Below are 16,418 nucleotides of genomic sequence, written 5' to 3'. Positions count from 1 at the left end.
AATGGTTTTCCTAAACCGGAGGGAAAATCTTGTTGCTTTTAGGGCAGTGCTCAGATTCTTGTCTATGGTAAACACTCTCCCCATTTTGGCTCAAAAACTCCACAAAAGTGTTTGATTGTTAATGTATTTGTATATATCGAAGATTTTTATTACCTGTGTGTCCACAGCTAAGAGATCTTAACAGGAAGACAAAGGCAGTCATAGTATGAAAATACTCATTGAAGGTCTGTCTTTACACACTCCTCTTTACTAAACACTGGTAATTTTCACAGTGCATTGGCTCAAGGACAATGTCTTTGGTGTGTGGAACGTTTGAATGAAGTGCACATTAAATTCAGATCAATGGCAAAGTGAAACTTGGAATCTCTGAAAGATCATTTCATCCTTTCAAAGATATGAAAATGATGATGTATAGATGTTCAGATTACATCAAAGCCAGTACCTAATGACTGTTATGGCAATTCAAGGAACAAAAATGAGTTAAAAAAAGGCATTCCTGATGGGTGCTTCAAAAAAAAAATTAAATGAATAGCATTAAGTTGAGAGGGTCCATTTGGCAAAGTGATAAAAATGTGAATATTTTTGCAAAAAGGACCTCTTTTGCTTATTCTGTAAATTAGGTAAACATCAAATGGAAGACTTGTGCAGTTTGTTGGGCAGTATTTCTTCTGAGTCATTGAGTCATTAATTACAAAATTTATTTTCATAGTTTTCATTTTATGTTAACTTAAAGAGCCAGACATTTTTTCTTATTTAAAATTTGACCCTTTCTTAATGGATTGTCTAAGTTGCTATTTTTCTAACTGATTGTATCTTTGGACAACAATTATATTAATATCGACATTTACAAAGGGGGCTGATAAACCAATCTAGAATTTTCCTTCTCCATTATACAGCATTAAACAGATGAACCTTAATACACCAACTCTTTCATCTGTTCTTAGTGTCTCAATGAAATCTTATTGTGTAAGTGAAAAGCATAGCATTAATATAGTATTCTTCAACATGACTTATATTTCAAGCATTTTTCATCTTAAATGTTTTTGTCTCCCACAGGCCAAAAACAGAGAACTACTCAAACAGGTTGCAGCATTGTCAAAGGGTAAAAAGTTTGACAAAAGTGGAAGCATACTAACATCCCCTTGAAACAGTAGTTACTCATGTGGTATTTCTGCTGAAAATGTAAATTTGAAAAAAATTCTGTGAAGCCCTTAAATTCTGTGTAGTGGAGAAATATTTTTGCACACCAGATGAATTGGCGTGTTTCCTATTCACTTTTGTAACTGATATATAGCATTTTTTAAGTTGTAAAACATTCAAATAAAACTTCAACTGGTTTGAAGTTACTTTTTAATTATTTGATATCCAGGAACTTTTTTGCCAGCAATAGTGTTAAACACTTGTAAAGGAGTGCATGAGTAGTGCTCTTTATAAAATGCAACATGCAATAATAGAGTAGATTACGGTTTTCAGAAGTCAGAGCAGCAGGGTTTTTGGTTTGGTTTATTTTTTTGTTTTACACTATGCTAATTTCAGAAAAACAGTTTTCAATTTAGAAATACAAAAACTTTTTAAACAAGGAAAATGGTAAACACTGGTTTTTTGGTAATTGTGTTTTTACTTTTCATCAACATGAATTTAGGAGAAAATCATGGTGCTTTTATTAAATGAACTTCAGAGAATATGTAAATATGTTTTTAAAAGTTACACCATTAACTTTAGTTAGTAAACTAGTATTTTCATTATTGGTATAAGAATTAATGTTTATTGTACAGTATCCAAGGTAAAATGTGTTGTTTTGTACAAACTACTGTAGATTTTTACTTACAAGTGCCTTTTTGCCACCTAATGTTTTTATTTATAGGAATGCTGATCTTTTGTACATACAGTTTGTTTTAAAATCATGTTTAATAAATGTTTGTATATAAATGCATATGTACAGAAGCCTATTTCAAAAGGAAATCTAAGTAAAATGTTTGAGATTGCATTAAGAACTGATAATGCATATAGACTCTAGATGATTTTGTGGTTTGTTTCTGTGTTATATGAGAAGCTGTTGGTCACTGAATTCATTGAATTATGTAAAAATACTTCCCCAAAGATTTGATTTTAAATCATTTCTGATAGAGTAATTTTATTTTTTATGTCATTCATATGGCTTCATGTTCATATTTTGTGAATTACATGTTCTCTATTTTTCTTTTATAAAAGTTTTAAAAAATTTATAATTTTTCTGCAGTGGTCCATATATCTGCTTTCCCTATAATATGTGGTTATCTAAGTTAATATTTATGTACACCATACTTGATTTGTAAGTTTAAAGCAAATCTGGAAAAATTTAAATAACTTAAATCAGTCCATGAGTATCTTTGAATAAATTGGAATCTACTGTAAGATACAGGCACTATTTATAAGAAAAATATATCAGAGTCTTTAAAATTGTCTATAAAAGATTAAGGTAGGTTGGGATAGGTTATGTAAAGTTATTGACTATTTTCTGATCCAGTGGTTTTCAGCCTTTAATGGAATTATCTACTTAATAAATGCCAGTTCAGATTTTTAGTTCAGTTGTAAAGCATCAAGCATTGCTAGATACACTGTATAGAGTGGGAGAGAGTTCTTTCTCTTAGGAATTTATGGGCAAGGATAAATTTGTTTTAAGTAAACTGTTAACTAAATTTTTAAGTTGTTTTTAAACAATGATTATGAATGTCAGGTCAAAGATCATCTTTCCTCAGAACACCGGGTGATTATAATAATTGTTTTTAACATAACTGATGTTTCAGATTATTATTCCTATAGTTTTCCACTATACATTGGTATCAAGTAATTCTTTGTCTAATTTGAAAACATTATCTAGGATTATTTTGAAGTAATAGCAAAAGATTGAATCAGTCAGACTTGGAAAAATTAAACCAGTTTATTTTTATGAGCTCTTCATGCAATAATCTTCCTAAATTTAGTGCTCTCAACAATGATAGATAATGCCTTCTTAACACAGATTTTAATATTTGCAGGATTTGCTAAATTCATAAGATAGTCATTACCTTTCTTTAAACTTTATAATGTTTTATATTGTGGTTTCATAGCCGTTTATCAATCCACAGTGCTCATTATGATTTTAAAATAAACTGTAATAGTTCTTATAACTTGTTGGAGCTGCTACTAAAAACCAAGGTGCCCCTCCCCCCTTTTTAGGAAACAGATTAAAAATTGAAAATCAGTCTAAATAATTAAGTTTTGTAAATTCCAAGGCTAAAACTTTTTAGGGGCTTCACAGTATTTAGTCCTAATTAAATGCCCTCCCTTTATTCCATGACCTTGTTTTATAACTTATTTTTTTTTTTGCAATTGTATAAACTAGTAATTGAGTCCCAGTCCTGGATCTGTAGTGTATTGACATAATGAGCTGATATTCTTTAAATGTGGACCTGTAAGGAGATACTATGGTGTGCTGTATTGTGCTTTTTAGCCCGTTTTCAGCTATTAATTAGCATTTACCAGTGAGGGTCATTTTGGCCCAAGTTATTTATGTATTAATAGCCTGTGAATATTGCAGTTCTTTTTAGATTGTATTGGTCTAAATATGCATTCTCTGGTGAACCTGGTAAGCTGTTCACATGTATAGACTATTGAAATACTGTACTTGTACACATCTGACTGTTGACATTTTGTACTTTTTTTCTAAATCCAATATTTCACAATAAAAACTCGTCAAAAGTTTTGTATTAGTTTCCTATTGCTTCGGCAACAAATTACCACAAGCTTAGTGACGTAAAACAGCAAAAATTAATTCTCTTACAGTTCTGAAGGCCAGAAATCCAAAATCAGTTTTACTAGGCCAATGTCAAATTTCGGCAGGGCTGGCTCCTTCTGGAGGCTCTAGGGGAGAATCTGTTTTCCTGTCTTTTCCAGCTTTTGGAATTATGTTCCTTGCATTCTTTGGCTCTTTGCCCCTTCCTCCATCTTCATAGCCAAAAATGTAGCATCTTCAAGTCTCTCTACCTCTGTCATCATTCAGTCTTCTCTCTTTGGTCGTGGTATCTCTCTCTCTACTCCCTCCTACAAGGACATCATTGGGCCCACCTGGATGATCAGGAGTCTTCAAATCTCAAATAATTGGTCACATCTGTAAACTCCCTATTGTCATTATAAGGTTACCTATTCCCAGAGATTAGGACAGGGACTGGGCCTGCCAGAAGTTTCATTTACATTTTCCCAGTGTGAGGCTTTAAAACAACAGATTTGAGAGAATTGGATCAGGCAAACACATTCAGTTTTGTTACATGTTCACTAAGACTGCTTTCATGAAATGTCTGTTGAGTTATTTTATTGAGATATTTCAAAGCAACAATAAAGCAAATCAAGGTAGATGTAGTTATGTTTTTGCAAGTTTTGGAACATGACTAAAACCAGCTATGTTGTTTGATAAAATGAGCTAAAGACCTGATTTATAGACCTTTATAGTCTACAGACCTATTCTAGACTTTTATAATTTAGTTGAGGAGACCATATACATGAAAAAAAAATCTGGAACTTAACTTTGGTATTATGAAATGCAGTAAGAAGCTAATAGCTTTTAGCAAGGGCATTCTAAATATCGTGGGAAAAGTAAGTCTTAAGTCATTGCTTTCTCAAGCTTGAGCATACACCATTCACAGGGTGGGATGTGTGTTGGACCTCTGCCTCAGTTTCTTGAGTCCGTAAATCTGGGATTGGTCCCAGGAATTTGCATTTCCAAGCTCCCAGGTAATGCTAATGCTTCTGGCCCAGAGCCCACACTCAGAACAAGTGGTGTATTTTTAAAAAGCATGAAAAGTTTGAAGGGATAATGAGTAAGGACCTTCTGAGAAGAATTGTGGAGTGAACTTGGAAAAATTATTTGGAGCTACATATTAAAGGCAGCTTAGGTAGTCTCTACTAGAGTTTTGAAAAGGAACTGACATAAGACCAGATAATTAAACACGTTGAGATTGTTAGGTATCATTTTCTCCAACTGCTTTATTTTGTCACCAAGTGGAGCAGGAAGTGGTAGATGACTTGAGTATTGACTTTTATTAATGTGCCATTTTCCAAAAAGAATTTTGAGATAGTTTGGTTCAAGTAACTTGTACCTAGACAGTTTGCCACACAAATGAAAATCAGTGTTAAGGAGGTATGTGTTTAGTTGTCCTCTCAGATGTAGCTAAGAGGTTGAGGATGATGAGAATCACTAATGGGATATCAATTGGATAGGACAAGTTTATGGGCAGAGAAAAGCTTCAATTCTAAACAAGGTCTTGGCATATAAGGTGCGGAATTTGTTTTAAAAAGACAAGGGGATTGTAGATGGCAAGCCCAGTGGTTTTTCTCTAATGTTTGATGCTGACATAACTGCATTTGGAATTTTTTTTGCTAGTCACCATGTTTCAAGAAAAATGCAATCTGAGAAGTTATATGATTAGAGGGTTGAAAACTGTATTTTAACTAAAATGATTGACTTGTTTCTAAAATGAAGAAAAACAGCAACTGTGCAGAAACTCGGTCAGAGGAATGGGTAGATGGTTCATAGGAAAAATGCAGATGGTTTTTAACCGCATGAAAAAATAACTGTACTCATCTTGATAAGGAAAGAGAAAATTAAGAAAAAATTACAAGTGTATGGAGTTGACCATTTCTCATCTATAGGTTTGCAGTATTCCAAGTCTGACAACATACTTTGTTGAGGAAGTTGTGGGAAAACATACTCTCTGACATCCTGGTGGCCATTGCAAGAGTCCAATGGAGTTTTAATAACAGGCAACATTACATATACATGTTCATGCTTTGATCTAGCAATCCAATTTCTAGGAATCTATCCCAGACATTGTCTTAAAAAATGAAAGAATAATTTTGAGTTCAAAATTATTTGCAGTAGCAGAAATAGGAAACAGTCGAAATTAAAGGATTGATTAAAAAACTTTGGTACATCCATATAATGGAATCTATGTTGCTGTAGAATTTACTCAGCTACTATGTTGTTGATGTGAGAAAAGCAAACTAGATGATAGTATGTTGTAACATGTTAAGAAGGGCAGGGCTGGGCAGCCCAGGTGGCTCAGCAGTTTAGCGCCGCCTTCAGCCCAGGGCATGATCCTGGAGACCTGGGATCGAGTCCCACGTTGGGCTCCCTGCATGGAGCCTGCTCTCTATGCCTCTACCTCTCTGTCTCTGTGTCTCTCGTGAATAAATAAATAAATATAAAAAAATTTTAAAAAAAGGGCAAGGCTGTACACAGACACACAAAAATAACTGCTTATATTTTTTTAAAAATTGAAGGTTTAACCATAATTGTTTAAGAATGGTTACCAATAAGGGATAGGGGAGAAAATATGTTGGAGGGGACACCATTAGAAATTAGACTTCCTTAAACATACCACATTTTATTGATTTGACTTTGGAGTCATTTAGATGTTTTTATGAAATTCTAAAATAGGGGCACCTGGGTGGCTCAGTGGTTGAGCATCTGCCTTTGGCTCAGGTCATAATCCTGGGGTTTGAGATGGAGTCCCACATTGGCTTCCTGCATGGAGACTGCTTCTCTCTGCCTGTGTCTCTGCCTCTTCTGTGTCTCTCATGAATAAATAAATAAAATCCTTAAAAAAGAAAATAAAACTATTCAAATGTAATTTTTAAATTTGAGTATAGTTGATACAATGTTACATTAGTTTCAGGTATATATATATGGCTTAGTGATTTGACAAGTTTATGCATTGTTATCTATGCCCACCACAGTGTAGCCACCATGTATTGCCTTACAACACTATTGCAGTATCATTGACTATATTCCTTATGCTGTGCCTTTTGTTCCCATGAATTTTTTTTAAAAGATTTTTTTTTTTTTATTCATGAGATACACAGGGAGAAACACAGGCAGAGGGAGGAGCAGGGTCCCCGTAGGGAACCCGATGTGAGACTCGATCCCAGGACCCTGGGTTCATCACCTGAGCCAAAGGCAGGCACTCAACCACTGAACCATGCAGGTGCCCCTATTCCTATGACTTACTCATTCCATAACTGGAAGCCTGTATCTCCCACTCTTTAGTTTAGCTGTAAACTAAAACAGTCTTTTAAAAAAAGTAATGAAACAAGTGTACCTAAATAAATAGCCAATTAACACAGTCTAGTTGCTGTAAAATGCAATAATGTGTACCTCTTTAGTGGGATATGTTCTAACGTAAAACAAAAAACCCTGCAAAAATAATTTTACACTGTTGACAGTAATCACACTGTTGGTGGCAGCGTCAGTATTGTTATTCTAAAAATATGGCGTGGGTTAAAATTTTGTGGGATAAATAGCAAGTGAATAATTATGTGATAGTCTATTATTTAATTTGTTTCTCAGGCCTGGGATCTTGGCTAAAGAGAAAAGAGCTGTATTTAACAAAATCTGTGTCATGTTTTTAATTAGAATTATCAGTATAAACAAGATATTTTATCTAGGAAAAAAATTGGCATATTTAGTTGGAAATGTATGCACCATCTTGTCATGCCAGATAGGAAGAAAGCTACCAAGGACTATTTAGTTTGCTCTCAAAAGACTCATAAGGCAATTGGAAGATTGCACAATTTGAACTTCAACATAAAAAGCCATAACTGCAATGGATTGAAACACTAAATATATTTTAAATACACGAATTCAAAATAATACTAAATAGAAAAATATGCCACATGAAAAACAAAGCATTAATTGCTTGCCCTTAGAGGATGCTAGTGAGCTAACTCATTATTTTAAAAATTGGTAAACAGAAAAGAATATTTTCTATAGTTCTCATACAGATTGTATCTCTGGGTAGATAAGTAGTAGTAAATGAGGGAGCATTCTCTCTGAAAAAGCATTCCAGTTAATAAGTGAAAAGGGGATGTTGAAATTACAACATCATCATTTTGCAACTTCTAATGAATTGATGGAATAATAAGCATTATTCATGCTTAGGTCAGCTGCTAAAAATACACAGACACATTCACACTCTCCATTCCTATCTGGTGTCTCTGTTGCCCACTGGTCATTCTCAACAAGGAAGCAGAGAGTGATCTTAGTAAATGATGTCATGGCATGTCGTCCCTCTATTCTAATGATTTGCAACTGGATGTTGTTTTGCTTCCTTGGGGACATTTAGCAATGTTGTAGACATTTTTCATCATCAAGACCGGTGGTTAGGGGAGTGGGGGATTTGCCACTGATGAAAACTAAGTAGAGGTCAGAGATGCTGCTAAACATCCTATAGTGCAGAGAACAGCATCCCCCGCCCCAAACAAAGAACGAATCCAGCCCCAAATGCCAATAGTGCTGAGGTTTAGAAAACTTGTGCCACTCTGAAACTCGAAAATGGTTTTCACTCTTACAATGGCCTAAAGACCTTTGACCTTCACACAAGTCTTTCTGCTACAATACAGCTTTTATGGGCTGTCAGTGAAGCAGCTACCTCTTCTTTAATTCCATGATTTAAGTTTTAAAGAGGAAATGAAATGTATTGAAGAGATTACCGTTTTTGCTTAAATTCCTACTTCTGCCCACTAGGTGGAGCACGTCACTGCTAAATAAAACCACACTGCTGTTGTAGAAAGGCCATGAGAGTCACTGTGATAAGAGCAAGCATTTCTCACAACTGCCCTTTTAGCAAGGTTTATTATATATGATAAGAAGCAATTGTTTTTCACAATTCCACTGTACAATTCTTCAGTTAATGGGTTGGCTCACACACAAAAAAAAGTTTGAACATGTTTGTCTTCAGACAAGTTGTTTTTGAATTCAGAAGTATTAGGGACGCTTGGGTGGCTCAGCGGTTGGGTGTCTGCCTTTGGCTCAGGTCGTGATCCTGTGGTCCTGGGATCAAGTCCTACATCAGGCTTCCTGTGAGGAGCCTGCTTCTCCCTCTACCTAAGTCTCTGCCTCTCTCTGTGTCTCTCATGAATAAATAATTTTTTTAAAAAAGAGAGATTTAAAGACTTTTTAAAAAATGAATTCAGAAGTATTACTTTTTTAAGAGTTCCTTTAAAGATTTATCTTGAATTTTCATGCACATTTCTCTCTCTCTCTAACGTCAGTCCCACTTTTGCCCTAAGCACATTTGTTTGGCCCTTCTTCCTTATACTTGTGAGGGAGTTCCTGTACCCAGTACAGGTGCAACATAATGGGTCAAGGAATCAACAGTTCTAAGTCTGAAGCCCATCATCTCCAATTAAGCTAGGCCTCTCAGAGAGGTTGGCAGAGACACTGCAGAGATGGGTTTGGCTCTGTCAACAGTGCCCTGGAGTCCTGGAGTTACTAACACACAGCCTGTGCAACCGTGAATGATGGCCTGGGATTTGGAGTACCCATTGGGCTGGAATGGTATGCTCTGAGTCAAGCTATTGCATGTATGGGATGGCTCTGAAATGATCATCTCTTTGTGGATTTTGCTCAATTTTGCACATTTCATGTGACATGGATTTTTCTTTGAGAGGGTGATTAAAGCCTCCCTTATTCTTTGGTAGTGGCACATATCTGCCATTATCAGGAATCCATATGAGCTGGGCCACTTAGCTTCTATTGAGAGGTCTTCTTTTTATATTCTTAATTGTCAATGAAGTTAGAAAATAATCATTTCTCCTTTGCTTATGTAACAACCAACCAAACTGCTAATAGAATGTACATTCTTATGACTTTACATCATTGGCAAATTACCTTAGGTTCTTTTCTAATATAAATTTCATTAATACAGGTTGATGGTTCAACAGTGGCTGTAGGAATTGAGATACCTCTTTTAGATATCATTCCCTAGTAATTCTCAAAAGGACTGAAAGGCATTTTATGTAATATTTCCTCTACATCACCTGTGATTCCTTGAAACATAATAGCACTGAGCAAACAGGAGCCACATACAAGCTTCTGTTGTCATTGGCTGCCTGCTCCTGTGGTCACCAGGATGGGCCCAGGATGCCCGATCATCTCTGCAGGAAAGTGGCCTGGTTCCTAGTCTATAAATATCTGTGTGGCTGTACCGAGTAAAGGGAGAAAAGGGCACTTGTCAGTATTTTGTCTCTCCTTTAAGTAGAGAAACATGAGGATGTTGTGATACAAATCATTTTTAAGACATAAAGCACTATATATTTTCTGTGTTCTTTAAATAACTGTTCTCCATCCACCTGTCTCAAAGTACTTTTGGGAGCGCTTGAAAAAGACTGCAGAGCAAACATCTGAATTAGGAATTGGATGATGAATTCAGCTTGTGTGTACAGATCATTTGTGACAGGACTTGAGATTGAAAGTCACCATTGAGACCCCCAGACTCAATAGATAGATAGCAGATTCAAAGTGGGATGGACCACCTTGGGGACTTGTGAAAAGGAGGTAACGAAACCCAGGACACAATTTTTGACCCCTCGCCACACTGAGGGTCTTAAGAGGTTGAGAGTGGTACCTAGGAGAAGATTTATTTGGGGACAGCTGAGCTATAAGCCCCTCATCTTCATCCAAGGAGGTACATTTGGTGTGTAATCCCTCAAAAAGAGGATATTCAATGAGTTCACTTGAAGAGTTTGAGAAGTTCCCTGCTCTTGGGACAAAATGGACTAGTGTCTGACTTGTCCCTGGAATATCTAACACCCAATAGATATGGTGGCTTAGCTAGGTTCTTTGGTGGCACCAACAAAGGAAATGTTGCTATATCGAGATTAATTTCCATTCTCAGAGATTATTGGGTCAAGGATGTATGAGTAATGTTTTCAATTGTGGGAAATGTGATTCAGCCAGTTTGGGGCCATTCCAAATTTTGCCCAAGAGAGCAGCTTCGAATGAGTAGAAGATGAGCAGTGAGGGGAATCCAGCATAGAACCTTCTTTGGATAGTCAAAAGAAAAACCTGAGCTTTATGGACACATGGTGAGCCATAGACAAATATCTTGTCCAAGTTGTGGAAAGTACAAAACGTCCCCAGTGGTGTGGAGGGAGATGTCAAAAGAACTTTAATGAAAGCACCAACTTTGCCATAGCCAGCTGTCCCCTTGCAAGAGAAGATATCAGCTCTAAACATTTGCCAAACCCAGAGAGTGAGACCGTCTTATAGTAATATCACTATAAACTCCCACCTTGTTTACTGCTTTTGCATCTCCCTGCTTTGAGACTGGCTGGGTCAGAAACATTGGCAAGCTGCAGAAGAGGACAATGTTAAGTGGAGGGAAAGAAGGATCACTATCTCTCTGCTGACTGCAAATGGCTGGCCCAGAGCAGCCCTCAGCTGGAGAATAAAAAGACCTCTTAACTTTCAGGCTGTAAAGTTTTCATTAATATGCAGGTGTGATAGCTGTCTCCAAAAATTAGCCCATGAATCATGCCTTCCAATATTCATATTCTGGTAGACCCCTCCAACGTCGAATCTGGGATGGCTCGGTGTCTCCCTTTAAGTAATATAATGCAAAGGAAGTGATGCTGTGCCAGTTCTGGGCCTAAGCTTTAAGGTCTGGCAGTTCCCAGTGCTGTGTTCTTGGGAGTTCTTTCTGTAAGAAGGCCAGTTATGCTGCTGAGGAGACCACAGAGGAAGGCCACATGGAAAGGAAAAGTCTGGAGAAGGAAAGGAAATCTGTGTTTCACTCAAGTTAAAGGTCAATCTTATTTTGGGGCGCCTGTGTGGCCCAGTCAATAAAGCATCTGCCTTCGGCCCAGGTCATGATCCGGGAGTCCTGGAATGGAGTCCCCTGTTGGACTCCCTGATCAATGGGGAGCCTGCTTCTCCCTCTCCCTTTGCTTGCAGCTCCCCTTGCTTGTGCTCTCTTTCCATCAAATAAATAAAAATTAAAAAAAAAATAAGGTCAATCTTATTTCATCTATACCTATACTCAATTCCCCCAACTGAATCTTGAAGCAAATCCTAATCATATAATTTCATTCATAAATATTTTAACATGTATCTCTAAATGAAAAAGATTTAAAAAACATAACTCAATTAATTCTATTATCACTGAAAAGTTACAGTTTCTTTGTATTATTATTATCAATGTTCAAATTTTCCCAATCATTTTTGCTATGTTAAAATTAAGATCTATATAAGATCCATATAGAACTTTATGAGTCAGGTCTGTAAAAGAAGAGACTTGTCAGTGGTGAGCTGGTCCGCCCCACAGAGATCTTACAAGGCTCAGAACTTGGAGGTGTCCAGGTACTGTGGAAGTTGGGAATGAGGCACAGGGCTGAAAAGAAGAAGACTGTTTGAAGGTCTCTAGCAAAGAAAAGAAAGCTTGAGTTCAGAACTCAGCAATTTCAGGCATCACGTATGGTGAGGGTGAGAGGCGAACAAGAAAGCAGGAAATGAATGAGTCCACATTCAGAAAATAAGACCAGTTCTCTCTCCTTGTACTGCTTCTATGATATCGGAAGCCTGAGAATGAATAAAACAAGATACAAATACACAAGGCTGGAGAAAAGGGGAGAGGAAATCACCACGGATATGATATGCCAACAGATACTCTAGAAGGGACAAGCTGGTGGGTGTCCACTTAGCTGAGTGACAACAGCTGAAATGTAAGTGCCTGCAAACAAGGTGCCGACAATGAAGCTTCACTCTGCAAGATCCAGGAGAGGCTGGAGAACTGGAGGCAGGCTGAGGATGGCTTAATGAAGATCGATAGAAATTTAGGCTATTTGAACCCTTCTCCCACCACCACAAAGCCTGGCATCTAGAGGTTTATTTTCTAGAAAAATTGGAACCACGACACTCTGGACTTATGATGATGGGTATAGCTGGAGGTCAGAGTGAGTCACTTTTCTAGTAACAGGGATTCCATTAAATTCTGCAGAAGGAATGGTAAATATCAGTCTGTTTCTTTAGCGGGTCTCCCATGTCATGGACAGTCAGCGTATGGCACTGAGTTAGGAATGACAAGAGCTAGGGTGATTATTAATGCTATATATAACAAACCACTACAAAATCTAGTGGTGTAAAACATAGTTTGTTATGCTAATGGTTCTGTGGTCAGGATTTCAGACAAGGTATTGATTCTCTAATGAAACTTAAGGGGGATGTTTGTCTCTGCTTTATCACACCTCAGAGTCTCAACTGGGAACACTCAAACATCTGCAGTGACTCAGATGATGAGGGACTGGAACCATCTAGAAATGCCTTCAACCATGGGTACAGTGCTCGGTGGGATGGTGTAAAGACTGGGCTCAACTGGAACTGTGAGCTAGAATGCCCACGCGCAGTCTCCATGCTGATGGACCTTCCTAACAGTGTGGTGGACTGGTCCAGCAAAGACGACAGAAGCTCCCGGGCCACTTATGACCGAACTTCGTAAGTCACATTGTATCACTTCTGCTGCACTTTGTTAGTCAAAACAGTCAAAACTCACCCACATTCAAGTGGGCGTAGACCTCATCTCTCAATAGAAGGAGTGTCAAAGAATTTGTAGCCAGGTTTTAAAAACACCCCAGATAATCATGAAAGCAGTAGACAAACAGTAGCTTATCAGAGAAATCAAAGCAGAAGCCCAAAGAAAAATCAGACTGAGCCCTGGTTGATAGGGGTTATGGCAGCAAAACTAATTTCCCCATCCACCTGCTGGTGCCTGAGGCTGCTGCTACAATTCCTGGCTGGATCAGCTCTGGCTTAGGAGCTTCAGGGGAAGGGCATCCAGGGCCCTGGAGAGGAGGGTCAAGGAAGTGGGTATGGGGTGAATCTCTAGAACCCTATCAGCCAAAGGCTCAGTGTGGACCTTGTTTGGATGCTGGCTCAAGAAGATAATCAGGGAAATCTGAACATTGTTGATGCTGAAGATTTACTGTAGTTTTCAGGTATGATAACGATATTATTGTTATGTTAAAAATAATATCATTTTGTTTAACAAAATGCCCAGGGTCTTGGCAGGGAGTCTGCTTTGCTTCCCTTCCTCTTCCCCTCCCCTTTGCTTGTGCTGTCTCCCACTTTCTTTCTCTCTCTCTAATGAACAAATAAAATCTTTAAAAAAATAGAAAAGAGTCCTTATTTTTTAACAAATGTGCTAAGTAAATGCAGACAAAATAATATAAAGTATTGGACTTATTTCAAAGTAACCCAGTGAAGGAAGGAGGAGGAGTTGGGAGTATAGATGAAACAAGATTGGCTAAGTAATTTCAGAAATGAGTTCGTGGAGGTTTGTATTTTCTTTTCCTTTGCATATAATTGAAAACTTTCACGCTGAAATAATTTTAAAACTTTACACACACACACATACAAATAGGAATTAACATCTAGAGTGGATGTGCCATATTTATTTATCTTAAAGATTTTATTTTATTTATTTTTTAATGATTTTATTTATTTGAGAGGGAGAGAGAAAGAGAGTGAGAGGGAGAGCAGAATAAGGAGTAGAGAGAGTGGAAGATTCAGATTCTGCTAAGCAGGGAGCCAGATGTGAGGCTCGATCCCAGGGTCCTGGGATCATGACATGAGCCAAAGGCAGATGATGACTGAGCCACCCAGATGCCCCTAAAGATGTTATTTTTAAGCAATTGCCACACCTGACATAGGGCTTGAAATTACAACTCCCAGATCAAGAGTTGCATGCTCCACCAACTGAACCAGCCAGGTGCCCCTGGATCTGCTGTATTTAAAAGAGCAACGAAGAACTTGTAATAAACTAAAGTTGAATTTACTTATGTTAATTTTTATTTTTATAGGTAACGATAGTGTAGCACTTTATATTTTATGACATGCTTTGACTTTATCAGCCATTCTACAAGGTAGGCGATGGCGAACTTAGTCACAGAGAGATAAACGGATATATCTAATGTCACATGGGTAGTGTACAGGGGACATGAATCTCAAACTTGAGGTTTGATTTCCATAACTTGTTATTACATGACAATTCACTATGCAGCAATGGTTCATAACATTTAGAGATTATGTGATACTTTGATAACCTGGCATTCTAAAACACCTCTTCTTAGAGAACTGTGTGTGTGCACACATCCAGAAATGTAATTTTCAGGGATGGAGAGGTTCATGACTCCCAAGAAGAACGTGCTTGTTAGTCACTTATTTGCTGTCATTACCTAGCCTTTGAACAGAATTCTGGCTTCTTTCTTTGTGGAATTAGCTACATCAGATCTGGTCTCTTGTTTTCTCTCCTTCTCTCTGATAATGATCTATGCATTGAACATGATATCTTCACTCAGCCCACTCAGCAGCCCCAGAAAAAGCTATTTTGTTTTGTTAATATTTAACTTAATGCTTCCTAGTTCAAAACCCTCTCGGTTCTTAGATGCTTTTATGTTGACCATAATCTACTACTGAAATGGTACCTGTTCTGGGTAGCTTTTCCAGTGACATGGAGACTTACTCCCTCTTCTGTGTTCCTATAGCACTCTGAGCATGTCTCTATCAATGCTATATCTATATTATAACGATCTATATTATATCTATATTAAAGTGAGCTAGTTACACATCTTGCTCCTCCAGGAGACTGTGAGCATCTTGGGAATGGTAACTATATCCACATCCATCCCTAGGAAATGGCTAACATAGGGCACAACATGTGGTAAGCATGAAATAAATGTTTCTGAGTTAATAAGTAAACTATTCCAAACATGCTATTTAACAAATTACTTAAAATAGTGAAAAACAATAATTAAAAACAAAACAAAGTAAGGCAACAACAACAAACTAACCTATAAACACTGGCCAGGTGTAACTGCATTATCCCTTGGAAGTCAATTAAGTAGGAAGTGTTTTGAATGCTTCCCTCTTTTGCTCTTTTGGAGACTGGAAGTTGAGAGATGTATTTTGATTTAATGTTATTAAAAGTTCCCCAGTTTTATTAACTATCTACCTGGAGATTATTTAAAGACCTGATCTAATTAAAGTGTTCATTCCCAATGACTATCCAAGAGGCCTTTGTTCCTACCTGGGCTGATCAGATGTACTCTTTTGGGTTAAACAACAAAGGCAGAACTGTTGTCTCCAGAAGGAGTCCACTAAAAAGAACAGATGTTACCTTGGTCAAAAGCAATAAACCTTGAGCTAGTCTCCCACCACCACTGAAGTGTAGCCCACAAATATGGTCCCTGAATGGGTAGCTGGACTTTGAACAGATGGCTAATTAGGCAGGATATTCTGTTGAGAGGCATTTTGGAAAGAATGAGGAACATGATGTACTGCATGGGGAATCCAGAACCAAGAATGTCGAAGAGGAAAAGTGGAGAGGCAGAGGAGTGTTGCTAACTGAAAAGGGTACATAACCTTTTTAATGGAAGTCCTGCCAATATAACCAATGGAGGAGTTCTTTGACCGTTTATTCTTTGCTTTTTCCTAAATCTGTTAAATGATGAAAAGGGATTATTTTGAAGGAGAAGGTGAAGTCTTTTGTAGATGAATGTGAATTTTACTTAAATCAGAGAACCATTTTGGCTGCAGTATAATAGCAATTAAAACACAATGTTTGGCTTCC

General features: G+C 37.3%; 1 protein-coding gene across 8 annotated transcripts in view; it reads left to right on the top strand.

Moving 5' to 3' along the window:
- The window catches only part of FAM76B (family with sequence similarity 76 member B), a 30,675-nt gene extending 17,237 nt beyond the window's left edge, over window positions 1–13,438 (top strand). For 4 of the 8 annotated variants that reach the window (XM_025993264.2, XM_025993263.2, XM_072726245.1 and 1 more), the window contains one exon: window positions 13,044–13,438. In XM_025993264.2, the coding sequence (XP_025849049.1) occupies window positions 13,044–13,289 (246 nt within the window). In that variant the 3' untranslated portion in view covers window positions 13,290–13,438. Of the gene's footprint in view, window positions 1–1,056; window positions 3,721–13,043 lie in introns of those variants that run through there. The other 4 variants (XM_072726246.1, XM_025993266.2, XM_025993269.2 and 1 more) reach the window with 1 other exon arrangement.
- The last annotated feature ends 2,980 nt before the right edge of the window (window positions 13,439–16,418 follow it).

This window comes from Vulpes vulpes, chromosome 11, assembly GCF_048418805.1.
Source record: "Vulpes vulpes isolate BD-2025 chromosome 11, VulVul3, whole genome shotgun sequence".
NCBI classification, from domain to species: domain Eukaryota; kingdom Metazoa; phylum Chordata; class Mammalia; order Carnivora; family Canidae; genus Vulpes; species Vulpes vulpes.
This window is presented reverse-complemented; position numbering and strand designations above follow the sequence as displayed.